Raw genomic sequence first — 23,399 nt, 5'->3', positions numbered from 1 at the left:
GTACAAAGTAATCAACGTACTTAGAATTTACAAGCAGAACCTGTTCATTATTGGAAGTCAAGTATATAACTGTGTTTATATATATAACTGTGTAGGGAAAGATAGGGAAATCTAAAAATAATATAAAACTAAAACTAAAATAATGCAAGAAATGTAAAATATAACCATAAAAATCACAGTAACTCTAGTTTTTCTTTAGCTGTAATATGCAGTAATGTGCATTTTGTGTTCAGTTGTTTAAAAGAAATGTAATATGAGATAAATTAGTCTTGAGATAAATCAAATTTATTACAATTATGTACAATTCTGGCTGAAATTCAGACAATAATCAGCAGGTTACAGACCAATCACTGATACACCAGTGCTAAGAAGCGTGAGTTACACATCTTAATTCTGCACCAACATTATTCGCCCATACAATTATTAAATCAAAAAACATAATTTACAGCATACTGCAATATTGTTGCCTCACCATTCAGCACTTTTAACATAAACTCAATTGAAATAACTAAACATAATCTGCATATTAGTACTGGTGTTGCACAGAAATGTTCAGCGCCGCTCTACCTTTTCTCTGTTGCTATGAAGGCCATGTGATGGAAGTGGAAATGGCACAAGAGCTGATATCCTTCTTCTCACTCATGGACTCTTCTTGTTAGCTGGAGACAGAGTGAGTAATTCAATAAGTCAAGTATTCATTTATTACTTTCCTTTTCAATCATGGGGCAACTTTTTTTCTTTCTTTTTTAACTTCCCCATCCACCTCCACACCGAGAAAAAAAGTGATGCAAGTTCTGCAACTTCCATCTGTGGCAGCCCTTGTTTCCTTACTGCAGCTTAATTACAAAATATTGGTGCCGTTTTCTGTAAAGATTACTCACTGTAGGAGGCCCTACATAATTTGGACCGGAGGGTTTGTCACGGAAAATAATACAATGCAACTGGGCTTTCTGTATTAGATTTCCGCTTTTAGCCTGCTTGACATTTCAAGCTGCATGAACTAATACATCTGTTATTTGTTGATCATTTGATTATTAACATACTTCACAAACCAAATCAGCTGCCCTGCTGGAGACACAGACACAGCTCAGCAGACAGTCTGCGTTTTCTTGCCTGCAACGCACAAACACACTCGCAAAGATGCACAATTCAGCCCTCAGTGAAAAAGAAAAGTGGGGGAAAAACATTTATCTTCCCCTCCTATGAGCGTATGAGCACTCTGACACCGGCATGGAACAAAGCCCGTCATCACATTTTAATCTCGAATTTCAGGGCTTTTATTTCACCCAAATGCCACCCTGCTGGCCTTGTGAATTATTGACAGACTGACACCAATGCGAAAGGACACATAAAAGAGGCTAAAAGCTCCGGCCCTGGAAGAGCTTGTCCTCTCCTATTGCCATCAACAGGGAGACAAACTGTGCTAATGCTTCTCTGGAAGCTCACGGTAACTTTGTGACTGAAGTACCAATATGAGACTACTGACCTACAGCTGCACTATACAGCAAAGATATTCTGTGCAGTACTGCCTCTTTGGTCTGTATTAGCTTCTCAGAACAATTACAAGGACACCATGACAAAATCATGACAATTAAAAGCAGTACTGTAAGTCACACCTGGTTAGTTCTCCATTCAGCCCTTTAAAGTCCTTCTGATTTGACTATTGCCTGTCATTTCTCATTTCAAAGAAACACAAGATGGTACTTGGCTCTGCATGCAGTCATTTAGTTTGATGATGAAAAGTAAATCGAGGTAAGCCGCGTGTCAACTAGACACTCCTATATTTGTCAGTTTTGCGTCTTCACACACCCACGCCTACTCCTCATTTTGCTCAAGATTAAGATTAAGATGTTACAGAGAGAAGAGGAAACACACAGTGGAAATTTAAAAACTAAAAAACAAACAGAATGAGTGCCTGCAGGGAGAAGTGGTATGAAACAAAGCCACCAGTAGAGATGAAAAGTGCTGTTTGGAGAGTGTTTTTGTGCCTTTTACTGTTGTCTAATCCACCTCACTCTCATTGCTAGCCCCCTCGGGCCGTCTCAGTTTGTCCACCTGTTCATTGAACTGTCCATCCCCACCTCGCCGATCCTCTGTCTGCATGCTTAGATGCTCCTCCTCCTCTTCCTCTACATGGCTGACATCATCCTCATCTTCCTCCTTCTTCTCCTCCTCCCCCTGCACCTCCATGCGGACCTGGTCCTTTAGATCCAGTGGCATGCCAAGGCTCACAGTGACAACATCGCCGTTGATACCATGAGCTCCATCAGGCCCTCCCAGTGTATCCTGAGGGCTGTGGTGTCCATCTTTGACAGGGGAGGAGATGGCGGACTCATTACTGACAGGGGAGATGTCGCTGCTGCTGTTGGTGTGGTTAACAGACGGTGAGCCGGATACTGATGGTGGCTTCAGGGGAATCTGCCATGAAGGGATCTTAGGAATAGTGGGGGTTGAAGGGAACTGTCTCCTGTGGGTGGGGATGGGGGTGGGGGTGATGGGGTGCATAAGAGAGAGGGAGAAAATGAGGCCTGATCACAACCTCATCATGAACCTCACTATGAGCAAAATGTGTGTAAACAGCCTTCCCACAATCAAATGAGTCACAATTGTTCAAACTACAACCACAAAACTGTACATGTATATACTGCATCTTCCCGACTGTGGTCTTGAAGGACAGCTTTTCCTCAACACTAGTTTACTTTTTAACATGCAGCCACACACACAGTCTCCTATGTAATTCTCATAATTACAGCAGAGAAAATGTCTTTCTCTCCTCAAACAGACAGATGTTCGTCACACCTGGTAAAAGATGCTCTAAGATTTCGTTAATTACATCCACTGCAGATATTAAGATCAAAAAGACAACCATGTAACATAATGGGATCAGCGCTTCTCGCCGGTTAAAGAAAAAAACGTTTGGAGATGATTTCAATCATTTGAACAGGAAGGGAACAAGTTTGGAGACAGATGGCTATACAGAGACTATATTTTGTGATTCAACCCTTTGCCAGAAAACTCGACTGCAGGAGTCAGGGTGAAGTCAAAATAAAACAAATGACAAAGGGATTATTACTGATTATAATGTATGACGGGAACAAAAACACGCTCAACCAGGCAGTTCTGAGGCAGTTTTAGTCTTTGTTGGTTTTCTGATGTACACTCTTACTTCAGGTTTCATTATAGACAATGATATATAATTGTGCATGCTAATGGACAGATCTGAGCTGGACTGTGTCTGACTAGATTAAGGAACAAAGTTGGATGAGGGGAGTTCTACTAGTATACAGCAAGACCTTAGCAGAAGGTCACATACCTTTTAACTGAGTAAGTGAAATTATGTGTTTTTATATGATCAGGACACAGCTGATTTGTAAATTCACTTAAATCATTTCTCTTGTTTTTAAATTAATCTTTCATTTTGCACTCATTAAAATCAATGAAAGTTGCACAAGAGTAATTATGCACATTTGGCATCTTTCTTACCAATAAAAACATTAAAACACAGAAGACCAGCTGATGTCTGCAGTATGCTAATTGGTCAAGCAACGTCGTGAAGCAAAAGAAATGGTGCAATTAGTATTATAACCTCTAATGCCTGTGAGACTAAACATATTTGAGATTAATGATTATGCTCTAAGTGTGCAATTTGGAAGAGCAATGTGACATTATGTGTTCTTTTATTTTATTTATTCATACACAAACTTTCAGGGTAACTACAACAGTTATGTACAGTATAAGTGAGCATGGAAAGATGACTGCATGTTGCTTGTTTGTTAGTTAATATTTGTACAGCGTCTCTGAAATTTTCAACACCTGAAACAACATCAGTTTCCAGCCAAATTGCTGCCTTTCTCTAGCGCTTTCAACCACATCTCATAGGCTTCCTCGACAGATCTGTCGATCAAACTTATTAACTACATGAGTGCCAGCTGAAGGACACCCTTCAACCACACTAGCATCACCTCTGATTATACAGCATAATAGTCAGGCAAAGGGCTGCTCATGCTTTTTGGCTCATTAGGCACATTTATTATGGTGTGTTATGTTTATTATTATAGAGTGTGTGATGTGTTTTACCTTGTCAATAAGCTTCTGTGTTAAGTTCATATTAGTGGTAATTTAAATATGGCCAAAATCCGAATAAGATACTGTACATATTAACATATCATAGGTTTAAGTGAATGTCCTATCAGGATGATGCTGTTTTATTCCTTTTTAACACGGTTGAAAGGTTCAAATGAACTACACCCAGGAACTCAATAGTACTAAGCTCTTTAACATAGATAAACGCAAGCACTCAGTTGTTTTATTTCTTTTTTTACCTGCCCTGTGACATGTGACTGGAACTTGGCTAACTTTGATACCTGCTCAGTAGTAAGCCCTTCAAAGAGACGATCTCAGCCTTCAGCTCTCCAATAGTTTGGTTGTCTAGGATGCGATTGGTTGAAGATGACGCCTGAAGGAAAAACACAAGTGAGAAACACACAACTGTCAGTAACACACACCCACAGGTTTTCAGCAAAAAGTCAATATATGTCTTTCAATAACTACTCTATGCTCAGTGAACAATACAAAATAATAAAAAAGTGAAAAGATAAAAGGCCATGAGCTAGAAAGTAAACAAATATGGCGAATGCAAATGCTAAAAGCCACATGTTTTTTGTAGTCATGCCATTTGTCTCCATAACAACTTCAACTGCCTACTGCTGGTGATGACAGAAAAGAGTTCAAACAATCCCACTGTAGCCACTTTTATGGCCTTGGCTGCTCAAAAAGTCCAGTCAGTGTAAATCATGCTGTTTTTACATAATTTTCCATACTATCTAGAAAAGATTAGGCCAGTGTCCAGTGTTTTGGATAATGACTATCTTGAACAATGGTGACATTCATGAAGGCAGACCATAGCTTAGCAGTTTGTTTTGTTCTTTTTGTCTTTTATCAAAGGCATGTGTTATCACACACGCACACACTTACACACACACTGGTTCAGCATGAAATGCTACAGGGTATAATGGCAAAGTATTTGAATGGCAAATTACTGCTGAAAATCAGTCTCTGCAGCACTTTTTAGGCACAGCCAGGACTTTGACAAAGGGAGCTATAAAATGATGAGTTTTGATAAAGGCCTAGAGGAGAAAAAAAAAAAAACACGTGGCAACAGTCAAATTATATAATAAAACTGAACTGTAGCTTCTGCAAAACCTTTGGACTGTTCGGTCACTGCAGAAAAATGAAGACAACACATATATGGAAGCTCTTACAGGCCCAGCATGAAGGCTGAGGTCCTCCAGAAGTCTCAAGAGAAATCTGACAAGTCACAAGAGCATTAATCTGGTATGACAGACAAAGAAAACTTCTGCTTCTAAGAATGCTGTATATTTTTCTCTGACTTTGCGCAAGTTTCTGTAATTTTATTATGATTAACTGGTTTAGCTGTTCAGCACTTTCTAAACTATTCAGATGAACCACTGTTGAATTGCTCAACCTGTGATGAGGTTTAATGAGTAGTTATTGCTTGGCTATAAAGGCAAAATGGTTGGAAACCAGTGATGTAGATAATTGCTTCCCATTCTTATTCTATTCTTGAATAAAAAGCACAAACATGTGCAGGAGCAGTAGGATAGACTGATGAGACCAGAGGGAGGAGAAGGAGAAGACAAGGGAAAAGTGGGATAAAAGAAAAGTAAAAACTGTAATTAAGACTCTCCTGACTCACCAGAGGAAGCTTGTTAGAAAGTGTGGACCCCCTATCGAGGGGAGAGGGATAACTTGGACTCTTTCACTTGTAATTAAATTTAAGAGAAATTAATTGAATCACATCTGAAAGGGATCAGACTCATTTACAGTGGAAGGAGGGAGGCAGAGGAGGAGAAGTGAACGGAGACAGAAAAAGACATGAGGAGGGGAAGGAGGTTTTTTGGCTCTTATCAGCTCCTAAACCTTGCTGATAAGGAGCCGTGTTTTAGAGGTGGTGCATTGGAGGCCTGCTGAAGACACTCTTATTACAGCCATCACCTCATTAGAACCATCTTAATCCCTCGCCTCCCCAAGGCACCCGTATAATAAGGCTGCTTCTCTCTCATTTTAGACCGAAAAAAATTAATTGCTGTATGCTCTGAGCTAAAAGACTTCCAAGGCACAGAATCAGCTTAAGAAAAAAAAGACATATTTTTCAAATTAACTAAAATGTGAGGCTTTCTATGTACTTATTTCACTTGACATTAGAAAAAAAGGCTTTAAAGTACAATTGTTAAGCACCAGCTACATACATAATGTGCATTATCCACAGAGCAGCACCATATAATATCTCACATCAAGGCTTGTCACACAACACTACCTCTGACATATGTCTTATTAAGTCTGAAGAAACCTAATTAAATGTTGGGCCTGGACTGAATTTCAGCCTTGAGATATATTATGTCAGTGTTTATACACACACGTTGTGTAAGAATCTTGTGTTAAGTGCACTTGGTGCTTGGATGGAGGCTGAGTGGTGGGGTATCAGTGACCGGAGAGATTGAAAGTACTGTACACTACCGGGTTTAAAAGCACAACCCAATGTGCTGACACATACCCAATTGACCGCACGAGCATGGAAGTTGTGATGTTTTAACAAAATACTGATCAAAATATTTGACCTCGACAATGGTTTAGCTGCTTTGATTACAGGTTCAGGTGATATTAGATTGCAGAATTTGGCCTGAATGGCAGTAACCTTGTGTTTATGTGGCACACGCAAAAAAACAAAACAAAAAAACACTGATTTATTGTGTGATTTTTAACTCCATTATTCTATTTTACTTTTATATTTGTTTTCTCTCTATTAAAAGAGCATATTCCATTTTTTGTAGACCTCATTTAAATGCATGCATCCAAATTGTTTTACTCCTATTCTCTGTATTGTGTTTAATTGTCCCTAGGATGTGAACATATAAATATTCATGCCTTTTTTGGCTACATAACTGGAAGTCTTCTTTATAAACTCTATTTCTGTGTTTTCTTGTTGAATGCCTTGTGATGACACTGATTTGAACCAAATATCCTATACACTGCATGAGATAATCTGTTTTCCTAAAAGAAGGCAATGTGTGTTAAAACGAAACACTCGCATATTAAATTATAAAGAGTAATAGGTGAACAACTTTCTTCTTTTCTGTGATGTTTTACTTCTACTACACCTCCTGGTGTACAGTGCAGGAGCAGGGCTATAAGGGCTCTATGTTGTCCTAACAGTGGAGAACACAACAGGCCACTCACTGGCACTGCACACTGCAAAAAGCATTATTTATAAATGAACACCCAACCAACCAACCAACCAACCAACCAACCAACGACCCAATCGACCAAAACCAAAACAACACTGACGACTGAACCTATGAGAGACAACCACTGCACTGACTAGATGTGTTTTTTTCATACTGAACATAGGGAAGATTTCGTTTAACTTGTAACTAATATGTCTCGGGTGGGTGCCCGGGTCTAATAGGGTTAACCTCTTTCTGTTGGTTAACTAAGTGTTTCAGGAAAAAAGGGGAAAAAGATATATTACAAGCAAAGGCAAAAAAAAAGGAAGAAAGAAAAAAGAGACAGCAGCACCCAAGGACGGCAGCGCATCTGGCTAAATAAAGATAAATGCCTGTGGACCATTAGCAACAAGATAAGATCTTTAACAAGCCTTGTTTAAGAGTGTCTGAAGGCAAATTAATTCACAGTTACTCCGCCGGCAGACAGTGTGTTTTCGTGTAACGCATGTATATTTATGATGGAATTAGTTTCAAAAGGAAGTCCCCAGAGGAGTGTTTTTGAGTGGAAACACTGGTACAGTGCAATTGATTTCACTCTATTTATGCACTTTCCCACTGGCAGTCTGTCTTGGGCAAGCAAGGAGGTAGTTTCTAATCTTCTATGTAGTATCCACTAATAAAGAGAACGATCAGTGAGTTGAGACAGCAGGGCAAACACAGTTAACAGGCAGATTTGTAATGATAATGGAGCAGAAATAGACTTGGTTGTTTAACATGAGGGATGAATCATTCCAAGGCAGATCTATCCTCAACACTGGGGGCACAATACAGCAGAACGTCTTTAAAGAGGCCTGATAACTGAGAAACTACTGAAAAGGAGAGGAACCGTCTCAGAGTCTCATGTCTGCATATGTGCAGCATCAGCATGTGTTTTGTGTGTGGACATGAGTCTAAAATCTGTCTTAACTTACTTCAATAATGAGGTACCTAGATTAGGGACAGTAAACACACTCCACAATTGAGTGGTTTCCAAACTACGAGAAATGTTTACTTAGCAGCTTAGGAAACAGAAGTCTCCATGTGTTTTGGGTTAAAGTCACATTTCCGCATTGAGAGGTATAATTGCTAAGCGTGGCGCACTTGGAGTGGTGTGGTGAAGCAAGCCCCAGAAGCCGCAAACGGTGAAGTAGCTTACCAGCTCCAACATGTGTTTCTCATCAAACATCCCCAACCTGAAAACAATTTCCCAATTTCCCCGATGGCCTGACACAACAGAGGTCCTTCTGTCAACTCACAAGGGAAAATTTAAGATCAACACTATAGCTATAAAGCAGAGTTTATGATTTGTTTAATGGGTGTTTTGATGTGAAATATACTTTTTATACAGTACTGCTGTCCAACTAGGCACTCATAGAAAATGAAGAGGACAGTTTTTGAATCCAATTTGTATTTTAGGGATGAAGGATAAAAAGAAATAACATCCATTGTCCCTTTAACCTCAGCAGGAAACACATTGTTTGAAGTGGATCGACAGCCTGACTGACAGAAAACCTTAGATTTTTAGACCAGCATGTGGCCAAATAATCATTCAAATGTACTGACATATGCCAATTTGGAGCCATCACTGGTTTCTACCATGCTCAAAGAACCAGTGTGGTTCAGTACTTGAAACGGCACAAAATGAGCTATGAGTCGTCAATTTTTGATGAACCTCATCCAGGGAGGAGATTCATATTTTTCTTCCTCATTTGTGCCGAAGCAGATGTGTCCACATATGTTTTCCTGCATTATCCAGATGCTATAGTGAAACACCCATGTGCTTAACAAGCTGTGGACATAAAACATTGTCTAAGACTGTCTCTTTCAAGGCACTTTTTTTTTTAGAGCCCAGAGATCATAAAGGGATTTATGAGAAGTGTTATAAAAAGCAAGCAACATTTCATTTCTGCACATAGGTTTTTAGAACAATCGCTCAGTCCAACTCACCTAAACACTTAAAATTTCTGAGTAGATTATGAACACCATCTATAAAAACCAAAGCGAAGAAGAATTAAAAGATGGTTAAAGATTATGGTCTCATGATGAGATGCACCATACTTTTTGGCAGCTTGTGTTGTGGTGATATACAGTACAATAAGGCTGTCTGTCTTAGATAGTTATGACTCAAGCCAGCGTGCAAGAGATTTTAGTACACAAAGGCCTTGAGAAAGCTTTTCTCACTCTCCTCGTGAATCTAGAGATTCCAGCCTTTGCGTTTACAAATCTCATCAATTTAAGCAAATGCCTGTCTAGTTTTCATGTATGTGCCAATATCTACTTTAACTAAACTACAAAAGTAAACTACTGCCAAGTTTAATTGAGTAGACTGGTGACCAGGGGACACTGTACCACTGACCTTTTGGCAAGTACAACTGATCCTGAGATGCTAAATGCGTTTGTAGCTACCTCTGCTGTAGCCAGTTCCTGGGAGAGCTCCTGGATTCTCTGCTGCTGCTGGATCAGGAGCTCCTGGACAGAGACTAGGGTCTGCTGCAGCTGGCTTACTGTGAAAACAAGCAGAATAACAAACGGTAAACATACCCAACTTCAAACACATAAAAAGGAAGTAGGATTTTGTGATAAGATTGTTTTGGTGCCACAAAACTGAACATTTTCTTCAGAGATGATGACAGAACTGATGAGACTCAACTTGTGTCACTGATCAAAGCTGTCCTCTAAGAATTGTAATCAAAGCTAATACCCGGTAACTTTAGTCACAGCTTTTTGGTCCGAGGCACTGGGGGTAGAGGGTGGGAAAGGGGGAGGAGGGGGGAACATAGGATGGAGATATTAATCTCTAGTGTCTGAACTTAAATCAAATAACAGTCTCTAACCTTCCATTATCCACCCAGACACTGCCTTCTAATGCATCTTAAATCCTCAAACGATCAACAAAGGAAAAAACAAGGCTCTCATTTGGGAGGAGGCTGCCAGACAAAATGTCCCCCCTAATCCTAATAAATATTGTTCTTTTTCCATTGACTTTGAAGATTGAATTAGTTCAAGTGTTGGTGTTGGACGAGGGTGTATGATTTCAAATAACACCGGGCACAGTTTGTTGCCCCCTGCTTCCAGTCACGCGTGTATTACCAAACAATGCATTAAGTTTCCCTGAGCTGATTATATTACAGAAAACCAATAAACATTCATATAAATCATGGGCGTGTAAAGTGTTAAATCAAGCCTAACAGGATTAACATCAACAGATATTGTGGCGGTCCACTGCTGAGGTTGTCAGGCCAATGGTTAAAAGCCTGAGCTGCAGCCGGCTGGACAGGATGCAAAGAACCTTCCTCTCACATTAACCCACACATGACAAAGGACAGAGCCCGGCTTGGAGGCTGTGTTTCTTTTGAAAAACCAACAGACAAAATATTTGATCTTTTAAAGACACTAATATCTTGTAGTGACACCTGTGTTTAAATGGGTGGAGTTGTATCAATATAGGTGGGGTGCTGCAACGTTTGATCTTTTCATGCTAGCAGAATCCTATGGAATACGAGTTTGAGCAGGATAGTTGGTCTGAGCCAAAACTTCTTGTGCAAACAATTAAGAGTTTGTCACTGGGTTTGTGTTCCAGTCTTGCCAACATTTCTGAAGATGGTAATAAAACTAAAATACTGCTGCCATGCTTGCTTAAAAAGGTGTTACTATGACAGGGTATGCACACCAAACCAAGAGCTGCCTTATTAGTCTCTAGTTCCACCTCACCACAAAACAGCTTATCCAGATGTGAGGGGCAGGCTGCCAGCCTGCAATGCTGTGCCTCCTGAATAACCATTGGCACTGCTTATTCAGCCACTTCAGCCAAATGGTCGAGCTCTTTTCATGTCTCTCCTCAAAGCTGACTCCTTTGTACTGTTCTGACACTTGACAAAAATGCATAACTTCTTATCCCCAGTTATCACAGATATGAAGCCAAGAGTAATGAAGTCACTGACTTTGGCCAGGCATGAATCAGGAGGAGGCTGTAGCAAGGATTGGTGAGTGTGTGTGTGTGTGTGTGTGTGTGTGTGTGTGTCTGTTTGTGCGAGAGAGAGAGAAAAAGAGAGAAAATCTGAGACAAGATGATGCGCGAGGCTTGCAGCTGCTCGGACTAGGGTGCATATTGTGTATTCAGTAAATTATTCAGTAAATACCTCAATATAATGTATACTACATATGTCCAGGCCTGTCTCTGTCTTTAATGGCCAGCTGGTCACCAATATGGCTCCCGCAGACAAAGAGTGCCCAAACAGCGGCACAATTCCATTACAGCCTGGGAGCGTTGAAGTAGTTCCAAGATCCATTCATTAATTGTCTGTGTGAAGTTGTAGGCAAATCATAATGGGAGTCAAGGCCCCTACTCTCAAGCTGGGGCTGGCGAGAGAGACTAATGTAGTCACCATTCAAAAGGATACATCACCTCATTGCGCCCAGCACTAGAGAAATACATGAACTTTAACAAAAGGGGGTTCAAGCAATTGGCAGCAGCAAGGCAGTCAGTTGCTGTTGCTCAGTGCTGCAAAGAGAGAGGAAGGGAGAGGGAGAGGAAGACAAAAGGAAAGCAGGGGGAGAAAACTCAGTGTAATTGCAACCCCTCTCCCCAACTGTTAACTACAACAGTCATTAACTACAATAGCAGCTTGGCTACCACAGTCATAGCAAATTAGTTCCCCACACTGACTGAAGAAAAGACCTGTTTTTTTTCCCCACTGGAGTCTCACCTACTCGCTGCAACACACAGGAAGACTCTTACTGTAAAATCCTGTCTTTACCGACAAACAAAGCAGCGTTTGTAAGTTGGCAAATCTCCAAAAAGTGATAAGTAGAGCAAGAATGGGCAGTGAAACAGCCTGAGGAAATGTGTTTGCATAGTTGGGAAAAAATGACCATAAAAGAACATATATTTGTTAATCAGATTCAGGGTGGCACACCTTGCACGCAATCTCACACAACTGCTGCCCTCCACCTACCTTAACCAGTCGGAAAACAATAGCATGGGTGTGACTGGATAAAATGATAACAGCCATATTTTCATCTACACTACACTGTTCTGTGACAAAGTCAAACACTTAATTTGTTTTAATTTCAAGATGAAGGGAAAAAGCAAACAAAGGATGACTATATTTAAACTGACAAGATCATATTTGTGATTCGAGTTTGTCCCCTTTGTTCTTCTAATTCTCCAAACCGGGATAATATAGGACTAGTGTTTGTGCATAGAGTTATTTTATAAAACCTGGAAAATCTAAACAATAATCTGGCAATTGAGAAGCATTTGAGCTGAAAAGAAGAACAGTTACTCATATGATTAAGTTTTTAACTTGTTTGATATCTCACAGACAGGCTCACAGAGCTCGTGTACACTTTACAGTGTCCTTATTAAATTTAAAAGGCAATTAATTCACTAATGTTGATTTAATGATTTTATGGTTTAATATTTCAAAGAAAAAAGTCCAACGTTGACCAAAATGATGAACTGTGCCACCGAAGCTCTACAATCTCATAAAAGTTACACAAAACTCCCTAATTTAGAAATGCTTTTAATGTTTGATTTAATGTCCTACTTGTAGGTGCTTTGACTTAACATGTCATGTAAAGCGCCTGAGTATGGGAATGGGAACTGGTACCTTTCAGGTGAAAACACACTGCAGTTGAACACTAGTGCTAAAGAGACTAAACTTTGTTAGAGTGCCTCTCTTATTTACGCCTCCCTGGATTTTTAATTATACTGACGAAGAGCTGGGGAAGCGTCTCTCTCCCTGGTTCTCTCTCTCTCTCTCTCCATGTCTGACAGCAAGGTTGAGATTCCTCACCTGTCCAACATGGGAGCCGCACCTGTCACGGTGCACTTAATCACACTCGGGCCAGTGCCGAGCCCAGACACCACACAGTGCCGTGCCACACACATCCCACACACACACAAAATTAAAATGAACTTTCTCTGCACCTACGGGGAAGAGGGTGGATGATGATGATGGCAGTGGAGGTTTGGATGGGGGTGAAGTTGGTGCAAGGGGAGACGGATGGAAGGGGAGACTGAGAGAGGAGGGGGGGGGGGAGAGAAAAGTTGTCATTTCCCAACTCCTCATTAATATTCTGAGGTTAAGAGCTTTTCAGCGAAACGTAATTAATTGAGCTAGAGCCTGACAGTAAACAAGCAATTTCAAATTAAAGCGAAATGACAGCGGCGTCATTTGTTAAAAATGTGCGGGGCCCCCCGATTTTGGCGACAGATAAATGAGGGAAAATGTTAAGGAGGGAGAAAGTGATGAAGATATTAATCTTCACCTGTCTGTGTCAGCGTGCCACTCATTGCTGCAATGTTGCTCTCCATCCTCTGCAGATGCTTCTTGTCCTCTCGGCTGCCCATAATGAGGGGAAGGATATATTTCTGCAATTAAAAGAATGGAACAAAATTACACTTCTGTGTTGGGAAGGGACAGAAAGATGAGGAAAAGACAGGGCCACCTAGACTTGGCAGTGTAGGGCCCATTTGCATTTGTTTTATTGAACTAGTGACTCATTGTCTAAACTGCGTGATTAGGTGCATACATTTCTCAGTGTCTAAGCAACTGATACAGGTATGTTCATATATTTAGTGGTATAGCCACTAGCCAATTAGAACATTTTATCAGCAATTTTAAAACTGGACTATTTATAAAGTATACCGTTAACGTCAAATGTTTACTACTTTTCTCTATTTTTATACTATACTGTAAATAAAATTTGATTGGTGAAGCACAAAATCTCATTATGATGCAGCATAGGTTTCTGAGATTCTTTTTCCTAATATTCTGACAATTAAAATAGATAAAATGCATTTATAAAACTAATTTATAAAACTCCATAAGTATCTGCTAGTTGCAATCATCCTAAACACAAAACATATTTGCAGCAATAGAAATGAATTACATCCTAAAAGACAGTGAAAGCACCAGACAGGCCTACTGAGAAAAATGTGGTGGTAAACACTGAAAATAGTCCTCCAAAACCAAAAACAATGTCATGTTGTTTATCATCTCTCTGCCACTGAATAAACACAACTCTACCAAATCATGTGTAGGTCTGACAGCCAAATGAGGGTGTTTGTTATCCAGTGTGAGAGTTACCCAGATGAGCAGCTTGTGTGCATCTAGCTGAATCGTAAGAGTGAGTCTGTATGTAGCCAAGTTCACCAAATAAAAATCACGTCCATATGACCCTTGAGGACCCAGCTACACTGCATTCAAACCATAAATGTTTTCTTTGTTCTAATGCTGAATAAGGATCACTTAATGCCTAGCAGCTTGCTGAACAAGCTGGGGTTTCTCTCCAGCTCAGGTGGCACACAGCCACACCAGTGCAAGTAATAAACACTTTTTAGAGAAAAAGATTAAATGAGTGTCAACACGTGGTAATTAATAAGTGGGTTGCTGGGAGTGTGGTGTTTACAAGGTGCACCATAACATAAATAAAGTATGGGCAGAAGCCTGGACATATGGTGCGACTGGCGCTACGCTCCAGTGACATGACAGCAACCTGTGCTGTCCCGCCAGGGAATCCCACCTCCCAGGCGCCCGGTGGCTGGAAAAGCTGCTACATGTAGGAAAAGGTAACATGGTACAGTGTGTGTTTTTGTCAGTGAATGATTGTAGGTGCAGAAGAATATCAGACAAAAAACTCTCAATGTGCTTGTGAGGCTTAAAGAAGAATGAAATATTAGTATGTAACAGGATCTAAGGAAAAGCCTGACAGGGTCAGGTAGGCACGTGCATGTACATGATAGGCGCTCCTTTTCACTGCTAGACACACAGTGGCAAACGGCCTGTCATCTAGGCCAAGAGCTACTGCTAGAGCTCCTGTCCTCCTCTAAAATGAGAGTAATGGCTTCCACATGCCACTCAGACTACTAACAACCACTATGGGATTAATGTCACTGGGGACAAGGGGCCTCATGAGCTCATGTTCAAGAGCTGCTAAGCCTGATAAAAACCAGGGTGATTATTTTTAGACAGTAGGATATCAAAAAAAAAGGGTTGTGTGCTGTGTTAGCAACTATATTTTTAAAGGCAAAAATATATATCTGAGTGGAGCAGAGAAGGAGAAATTAAAGAGGAGGGCTTCAAATGAGATCATGCTTTGACGTAACACAGAGTAGCTTAAATAACAAGACCAGAGTGATGTTACATACTGCAGAGGCGCCTTCGATTCTAGAAGCATAATTCATCATAAACTGCTACTACTCTAAGCCCACCAATTTCAATGTAATATCAGGGAGAGGCAGTACTGGTAGATCCGATGCAAAGTAAAATATGTATGACAAAATTTAAAGAAACATTAATTTTGAATACAAAGTTAGTGAGGAAATATAGTTAATAAAAATCCAGTGAAGCAGAGAGCAACTTGCCTTGTAAAGCTGATGAAAGCCAAAGGCGATGCCCACCATAATGATGGTGAGGGCACCATAGTCCCTCCATCTGTAGCCCGCTGGACCTAGAGAAAAAGATCAATTATGTAAAGACACCAAAATACTGATTTGGGGACTGAACTACTTATATATTACTTTATTTAAAATGGTTATTGAAGATACTGCTGCCGATACTGTTATACTGAGAACAATAAGCTGTGATACTAATCCTAAGTGGAGTTTTAAATCTAGCTTGAGTTTTGCTATCCATGAGTAACTTGTCACTCTTTGATTTTTGTCTTTACATAATCATTGGATGGTTGACTGGAGTGCATCACCACACACTCTTTCAGATTTAATTGTAAATGACCAAGATGGCTGTTAATCAGAATTAGAATGTTTGGCAAACGTATTGAAAATTAATCACTGACATTTCTCTTAAAGGAGCATTCACATCCTTTTGCTGTGGCGCTATAAATTGTGGTCATGTGGTCCTATTTGCTTTAATTATTCTTTGGACGAATGAACTGACATAGTATAAAGAACTCCGTGTAGACCTACGGGAAAGCACATGGTAGCAGCATCATGCTAAGGGATAGGAATGCTTGTCAGAAAAGAGGGAAAGATGAATGCCGCTAAATACAGAGGTCCACAAAGAAAACCTGCTCTGGAGTGTCCATAACCTGACACTCAGGGACAGGTTCACATTTCAACAAGACAATAACTCCACATATACAGCCAGAATAGAGCTGGAGTGGCTTTGGGAAAAGGCTGACTGAATAGTCCAGCCAAATCCCAGACTTAGACTTCAAGGCAATATTATCCAAATCTACACATAAGTATGCAGAAAATAAAAAGAGTCTTAATATTTTATTGAGTGTCTGTAGCTTATAGTTGTTCTAATAAACTAAACTAAAAGTAGTTTTACAAGCTTATCTTACTTTATAAGCATGCAATACAACATATCAGATCTCACTGTGGTGTTATAATCTACACCATTCATCTGAGCCATATGAGTAGGTAACCAAAACAAACAAACAGTCTATCCTACTCTACCAGAGAAGACACCAATGCATTGTCTTTCATTTACTGTTTGGGGTGGGGCTCAAGTCTGTGAATCTATATAGATCTTTACATAACAGAAATGAACCGAAAGGTAACTGAGTTTGTGTTTAGAGGTTGACTGCCTTGCTGAGTGACAGATAATGTGAAAGTGTGTCATTGTGCAAGCTGTCATCTGGGTAGGCCAACTGTCTGTCAAAGTGGAAATCCCCAACTTAAGAGAAGCATTCAACTGAAAATGTCACTAAACAACAAACAGGTCTGAAGGAAATATATTTTTTTTTATTTACTCTAGTGGATCTAATAATTTCCTATTCATTTTGACCCCACCAAAGTAAACAATTGATATTCTGTTAAAGGTCTGATTTCACTTAATGGGTTATGTGGTATGTGTTTACTGGCTTAAGTAAGTAAATCAGATTGATCTTGTGAGTTACCACTTGTGTGACAGGACATGCAAATAGAATGAGACACCCACTGTTGAACTATATGGTATATTTCAAGGTGAATATTTTATTCTTCTAACTCAAGGGCATGTTTCATCACTGCTGCAGCATTCAGGAATGAACCTGTGACCTTTTCTATCGAAAATTTTGAATCATTCCCCAACATCCATATGGTAACCACATAAATTTGGGTCTTCATCAACATTATAGCTGCGATAGACTGTCACCTATCCTAGAATGCCATGCTTCTGAAAGGCCTAGGAGTCCTTGGGATAGGTGGTTGACCCTGAACAAGCCTCAGTGCATCACCAGGGGTCTTCACTTGCTCTAACCCCCCCCCCCCCCCTTTAGGACCTTTCATTCTTCCTCTGTCTCTGCCTTTTCCTCTACCAGTTCCACTCTGCCATCTTCCTTTTTTTATTTGGTCACTTAAGCTGTGGAACGGTGGTCTCCATCCTCCGTTTTTCCAATCTCCTCTCAAATTTATTGGGTTCAGTGGAGGCCTTCCTGTCCTTCTGCCGTGTGGAAATAGAGATCAGAGTATCCATTACTTCGACAGAGATGGATGCGGGTCTCTGTGCACCGTCCCCATAACAAGGACATCAAAGGGAGGTAGCCCCCTCTTTTCGGCATGACCCCCCATACAAGACTCCGCGCTCTCACCTCATTATGCAGCTCCCTTATAGCCATTTTGATATAAAACCCCCCACTATGGACGGAGAGCTGCGAGTCTTTCTAACTACATGGCCATCCCATCAACATCACTTTCATTACAAAACATGAGATGCCGGGGGAGTCAAGGACAGTGTGGTAATAAATGAGGGTGGAATACATCTGGAATCATTGTCATATGGGTTAAGCATTACGCGGACTTCATTCTGCATTGGTAAATCAGCGGACAGCACTCATAACCTCCTGAGGTAATAAAGATACAGGTTGCAGTGTGGGGTCTTGGCAGGGTGGAACCCCTTGAAACAGAATGGCAAGAGACTTCATGAGCTTGTGTTGTGTGATGTTGTACTCCTTGTGTCTGAATTCACAATCAAGGCAAACACTGTACAACATACATGTACTGTCCATAATACTTGTTAAGGTCCAGGTATTTGGCGAGCTATAGGTAATACTGTTTAAACGGCTTTAGTTAATAAAAAAAACTGTCTAAAAGAAACCTATGTTGTATGTTTTCAATTAGACTAAACTACAAAATCCTTCTACAAGTGAGAGTGTACATAAATATAAATATTAATAATAAGGTGTGCACTCACTGTGAGCTACAGGAGCAAGCTGGGTTGCACTGAGGGGATGCGGGGGCCCCACAGGGCTCAGAGGGAGAACTTCTTCTGTGCTGCCAGAGTGCTGGATAGCCAACTCTACCTCCTCATCAGTCAGCCCTGGGAACGAAACACACTTTTAAGACATTCTAACGAAGTGCTGTGACTCTTTGTCAATGGGAAACTCCAAATGGCTCCTTGGTTATCATTATATTTAAATACTTCCCAAGCTCCTCACAAATCTTTAAAGCATAATTTAGAGAAAGTATGTCAAATGTTCATTCAATTTTACCAACGCTCTCCTAAAAAATGCATTTTCATTTCATAATTCAGAAATTCCATTGAGAGTTTCTGTTTCAGGGACATCCATCAAAGAAAGATAGTGTGGATAGGTTCACACAATGAAATCTGAAACTCTGCTAGCCTATTAACTGCCACCAAAGGCAAAGAAAATAAGAGTCTGTCCACTTCTCCAGTTATATTTCCCATGTGGAGATTTCATACACCCCAGACAGCAAAAATGCATTATTTTAATTTCTTCATTGTAATGTAAATGTATTACATAATTTTGCAAATGCCAATATAATTTAATCTTCAGATCTTTTTAATGATTTTAGTGATGATTAAATTGCAAAGGGCTCCCTGATGGAGAATCAGAGGGGAGGAGAAAAAAAATCTAATATGAACATCTCCTTTTGTGGCAAGAAAGGATTTTATTTCAGGCGCCATATGCTACCATTGCTGTGGGTCTCATCTTTTAATGAGCATCTTAATCTGAAAAGAGAAAATAATTAGAAGTTTTAAAGAACTACAATAAAAACAAACAGTATTACACAATTTGTGGAAAAACTTGGAAAAAGTTGAAAGCAAAGGATCTACACTGGCATGTCCATACTGCGGTTCTTATGTACACTGACTAACATAGTTTACCTTCTAATGTAAAACCAGCACTGTTCATATAAATAATACTGTATATGGCTCAATAAAGTTTAATAGGGTCTCTCTCCAACATGTTACCATTAGTTCTTTAGACGACTATCCTTGCTTATTGTCGGTGAGCTTTTTACTTGAACCATACCCCCAGCATTTACAGAATTTACATAAGCTTATCCTTTGAAAGACATCAAGCAATTGGAAATTGTGTAACTGCACAGTGGTGTTCAGGATAGAAGCATAAAGTAACACCTGTGTAAAACATTAATAATAGGTACTGTGCAATTATGTAAAGAAGTAATTTCCATTCCTTAAGGCGAGTAAGACATAACCAAAATATTCTAATCAAATAATTTCTTCCATTTGAATATCTGTTCAAGGAGCTTATTGTGAGTCAAATCTGAATAGCAGGTTGAACCTCGATCAGAAATACAACTTCAACTTATCCCTGTACAAGCAGCCCAAAAGCAGAGAAATAATTTGATAATCTACCATATAGCTTATGCCAAGCAAAGGTCCCTCCCGTCACCTATTTAAATGCTCTGAGGATTTCAAATGGCCATGAAAATTGTTGAATAATTGAAGGCAAATATTGGCCGGCCTGTAGTCTACAGCAGGTCCTGAGTGCCAGGAAGTGGTGAGCGCCATGTGCTGAGTTTGTGCAGTCAGACTGCACTGTCAAATAAGCAATAATGTGTCCCTGGACTCCTGATTCATCTGACCACAGCAGACTACATGGTGGCAGACTATTGAGTGGATGCTAGGATCTCAGTTTCAACAAATGAGAAAAAATGAAAATATACAGGTTTTCCCTTTTCACCTTGAAATTTAAGATAGAAAAAAAATAAGTTCAACGTTTAAGATGCTATTATTATTATTATTACTATTATTATTATATGTATGTATACTATTATTATTAGATTTATGTACATCTTAATGACTGTTCACATCTTTGATGTTGTTTATGCAACATTTCTTTGTCACCTTGCATCAAAGTATACATAGAAATTCCTAAAGCTGTTTCCTAGTCAAATTATTACTTGCTAAGTTGTGTTGTAGGCTCTGATCTGCTTATTGTTGAGGGGAAGACAACAGCAAATGAAAGGGCCCTTAGATCCAAAAGAAGAGGGAACAAGGTGAAAGTGAGTTTTACATATAAAAGGGAAAGACAAAAAAGGGATTGTGAAATTTATTATGGGTTCCAAAACCTGTGGAATGACCCTTGGACCCTCATTTCAGATGAGCCTGTGGGGAGATGAATTTTTTTAAGATATAAATTACACCTAATGACGACACCATAAAAAAGAACAATAATGGAAAGCTATTCTGTATTTCATTATACTGTATTATTTGGTGCACCTGATACACGCAGTGCCTGTTTATGAGTCACCGTATTAGCAGATGCTCAGCCAAAGCATTTGCTTTGACCTTGCCATTCTCATTGGGGCATGAAATTACGGTGCTGGCACCTCGATATTACAGCTATAAATACTGTAAACTGCATATCTGGGCTACGTTTTCTATTGTCTTTAAACATAAACCTGATCGGTATTTATTTAAAGGAAAACCCATTGCTCGTCAGGTTATTTACAGCTCTATTTTCAGAGCCTCATATTCTCTGGGTATTTTTTTAAGGGCAAAGAGGCAGCCAGGCTCTTACATTAAATCCATTTTTCCAATTCTGGCACTTCTGGACTTTATGGGTCAAGACCTAGACTGGACAGCCAATTATAAAAATTGCTTACTAAAATATTTTGTGTAGTAAAGGTGAATGCATTTTTCACTGTCCTCCAAGGTCTGAATTATAAAGTTGCCCTTGAGTTAAAATTACTTACATTTTGAATATCACATTTAGGTAAGAAAAAAAAAAAAAAACACACACACACAATAGGGGTCATAAATAGATGGAGGTCAATAGGTTATGAAGAAGTTGAGTGCAACTTCAACATGTTTCTGATGCGGTGCTGGCCAGAGAGATCTTACATGTCATTTGGTTCAGTACAACTGTTTGAAAATGGCCTGCCCTAAATAATGACCACTCTCATAGAGTATTCATTTATGTATTAAAAAAGGGGACTCTGCTCTCATTTCCCTGTTTTATTGCCTTGTACTGATGACAAAGTAGGCAAGGCCTAGGCTAGGTGGCGCCGTGGAGTAATTTATAACCACATCAATCCCTTTACCTTCTATGCAGGCCTTGGTCATTGTCATTTTTGTCCGAGAGGTGAGTCACATAACCCCCACTTACAAACAGCATCCTATTAATATCTGGGATGATGAACCTTACCCTTACCTTCATACCAGGTATGGTAAAAGACCAACAGCCTACCTGTGTTCCCTGTGACCCTGGATCAGTGGTCCACTACTCAGGGTGAAATCTATTAGCATTATTTATTCAACTCAATAACAACTAGGATGGCATAAAAAAGTAATAAATCAAGTCATCATTTATGTCTCACTGACAGAGAATGTACTGTGCTTGTTTCACACAATGCAACGATGTACAGTATACAAAAAACTGAGTACACCTCTGAGCAATACAACTAAAATATTTATTGATTTATAATACTACATGTACCTCACTGTACATGTTCATTATATTTGAAGTGGAGGGTATTTAGCTATATGTGTAATAAAAAAAAAACTGAAGCTGAAGTAGCTGAAGTACAACTACACTCCAGAAAAAGTCTGTTTACCTGTGATCACTGCAACAAAAGGGATGCACTTGTGATTTACAATTAAGGTTAACTCCACAAACAAGGTCACAAAATAAACCTGTTGTAGTCTGGGATGTGTCTAATGCAACATGGCAAAGAACATGAACCCTGATGAATATTGGCAGCACATTCTTTGGTCAGACTGAAACAAAATAAATGGAAACATCTCTCTAAAACACAGATGTGCTGACAGAGGCTGCATTATTGGAAAGGTGTAGGAGAGATTCCTTTTTGTAATAGATGGCACTATGATTGCAAGTTTGTAGACACCCAAATACAGAATAAAAAGATTACTTCCAGTCTCAAGAAGCATGACAATGAAAGCTAACGTAAAAATCAGTAAAGTTGTTAAAGAAGAAAGAAGTTAAAACTCTGATGTGGCAAAATGTCTCCTGATTTGAATGCAAGAGAACAGCTTGCATTATTTTAAAGTGGAATGCAAAGCAACAAAACCTTGCAGCAGAGAGTATCTAAAAAGAATCATCTTGAAAAATTGGTACATCTTTCAGCAAATGAAGAAAAAAAAAGACTAATATTATCCATGCCCAGAAGGATCAGTTCTGTCAAAAATAAAGTTGAACATACGATATATACATGAATAAATAAATAAATATATAAATAAATGAATATAAGAATGGAATCTCATTAATGAAGGTTGCACTGACATTTGTTACAGTTGGACCTTAAGTATGGCGCTTTCATTATAGTTTAATTAGTCCAACATTTCTGTTTTCCAATTAATTGGATTAATTTTCCTTGAGTGTTGGCAAAAAATAATTAAAATTTTATTAAATGAACTTGATTTGTAATTACTTAGTTTGGTGATACTGACCAGGCGCGTACTCACTTTTGTATAATATATGCGTATCTGTGCTTTACCTACCAAAACTGCACTCGTTGTTCATGTTTGTAGGTCTGACTCATGTCAGCTTAGGGGCCACGGTCAAAGTGACATACTGAAAGCTGGAAAATGTTGTTGACTTTGTTCTGAAAATTAAATTTTTTTTGGTAATTATGTGTGTAACTGCTAATTGTCTGGGCTAAATGGCGCTGCCAACATGGGGCCCATCGCTGTTTAGTTGTTACATCGGTTAATTGTAGAGGACATAGATGGCACAATTCACAAGATGAGAGTAGCACATTATATTTCAAAGAATAAAATTTACTTAATCTTGGCAAGGAACAAGTAAAGCAAAATTGCTTAAAGATGGCTGCAAGACAGTTTAAATGCAATTCATTTCCCCACTCCTCTGCAAAAGAAAGAATAAACATCTCTGGGTTTAAATGTTGATTTATATTACATCAAGAGACAAAGT

General features: G+C 39.4%; 1 protein-coding gene across 3 annotated transcripts in view; it reads right to left on the bottom strand.

Moving 5' to 3' along the window:
• Positions 1-267: 267 nt before the first annotated feature.
• The window catches only part of pex14 (peroxisomal biogenesis factor 14), a 44,187-nt gene continuing 21,055 nt past the window's right edge, over positions 268-23,399 (bottom strand). The window contains exons 5-11 of one of the 3 annotated variants that reach the window (XM_026367742.1): positions 18,428-18,553; positions 15,655-15,740; positions 13,557-13,659; positions 9,690-9,787; positions 4,365-4,456; positions 2,056-2,467; positions 268-659 (exon numbers count right to left, since the gene is read on the bottom strand). In XM_026367742.1, coding sequence (XP_026223527.1) covers positions 636-659; positions 2,056-2,467; positions 4,365-4,456; positions 9,690-9,787; positions 13,557-13,659; positions 15,655-15,740; positions 18,428-18,553 — 941 coding nt within the window. In that variant the 3' untranslated portion in view covers positions 268-635. Of the gene's footprint in view, positions 2,468-4,364; positions 4,457-9,689; positions 9,788-13,556; positions 13,660-15,654; positions 15,741-18,427; positions 18,554-23,399 lie in introns of all 3 variants that reach the window. The other 2 variants (XM_026367743.1, XM_026367741.1) reach the window with 2 other exon arrangements.

Source organism: Anabas testudineus, chromosome 7, assembly GCF_900324465.2.
Source record: "Anabas testudineus chromosome 7, fAnaTes1.2, whole genome shotgun sequence".
Taxonomy (NCBI): Eukaryota; Metazoa; Chordata; class Actinopteri; order Anabantiformes; family Anabantidae; genus Anabas; species Anabas testudineus.
This window is presented reverse-complemented; position numbering and strand designations above follow the sequence as displayed.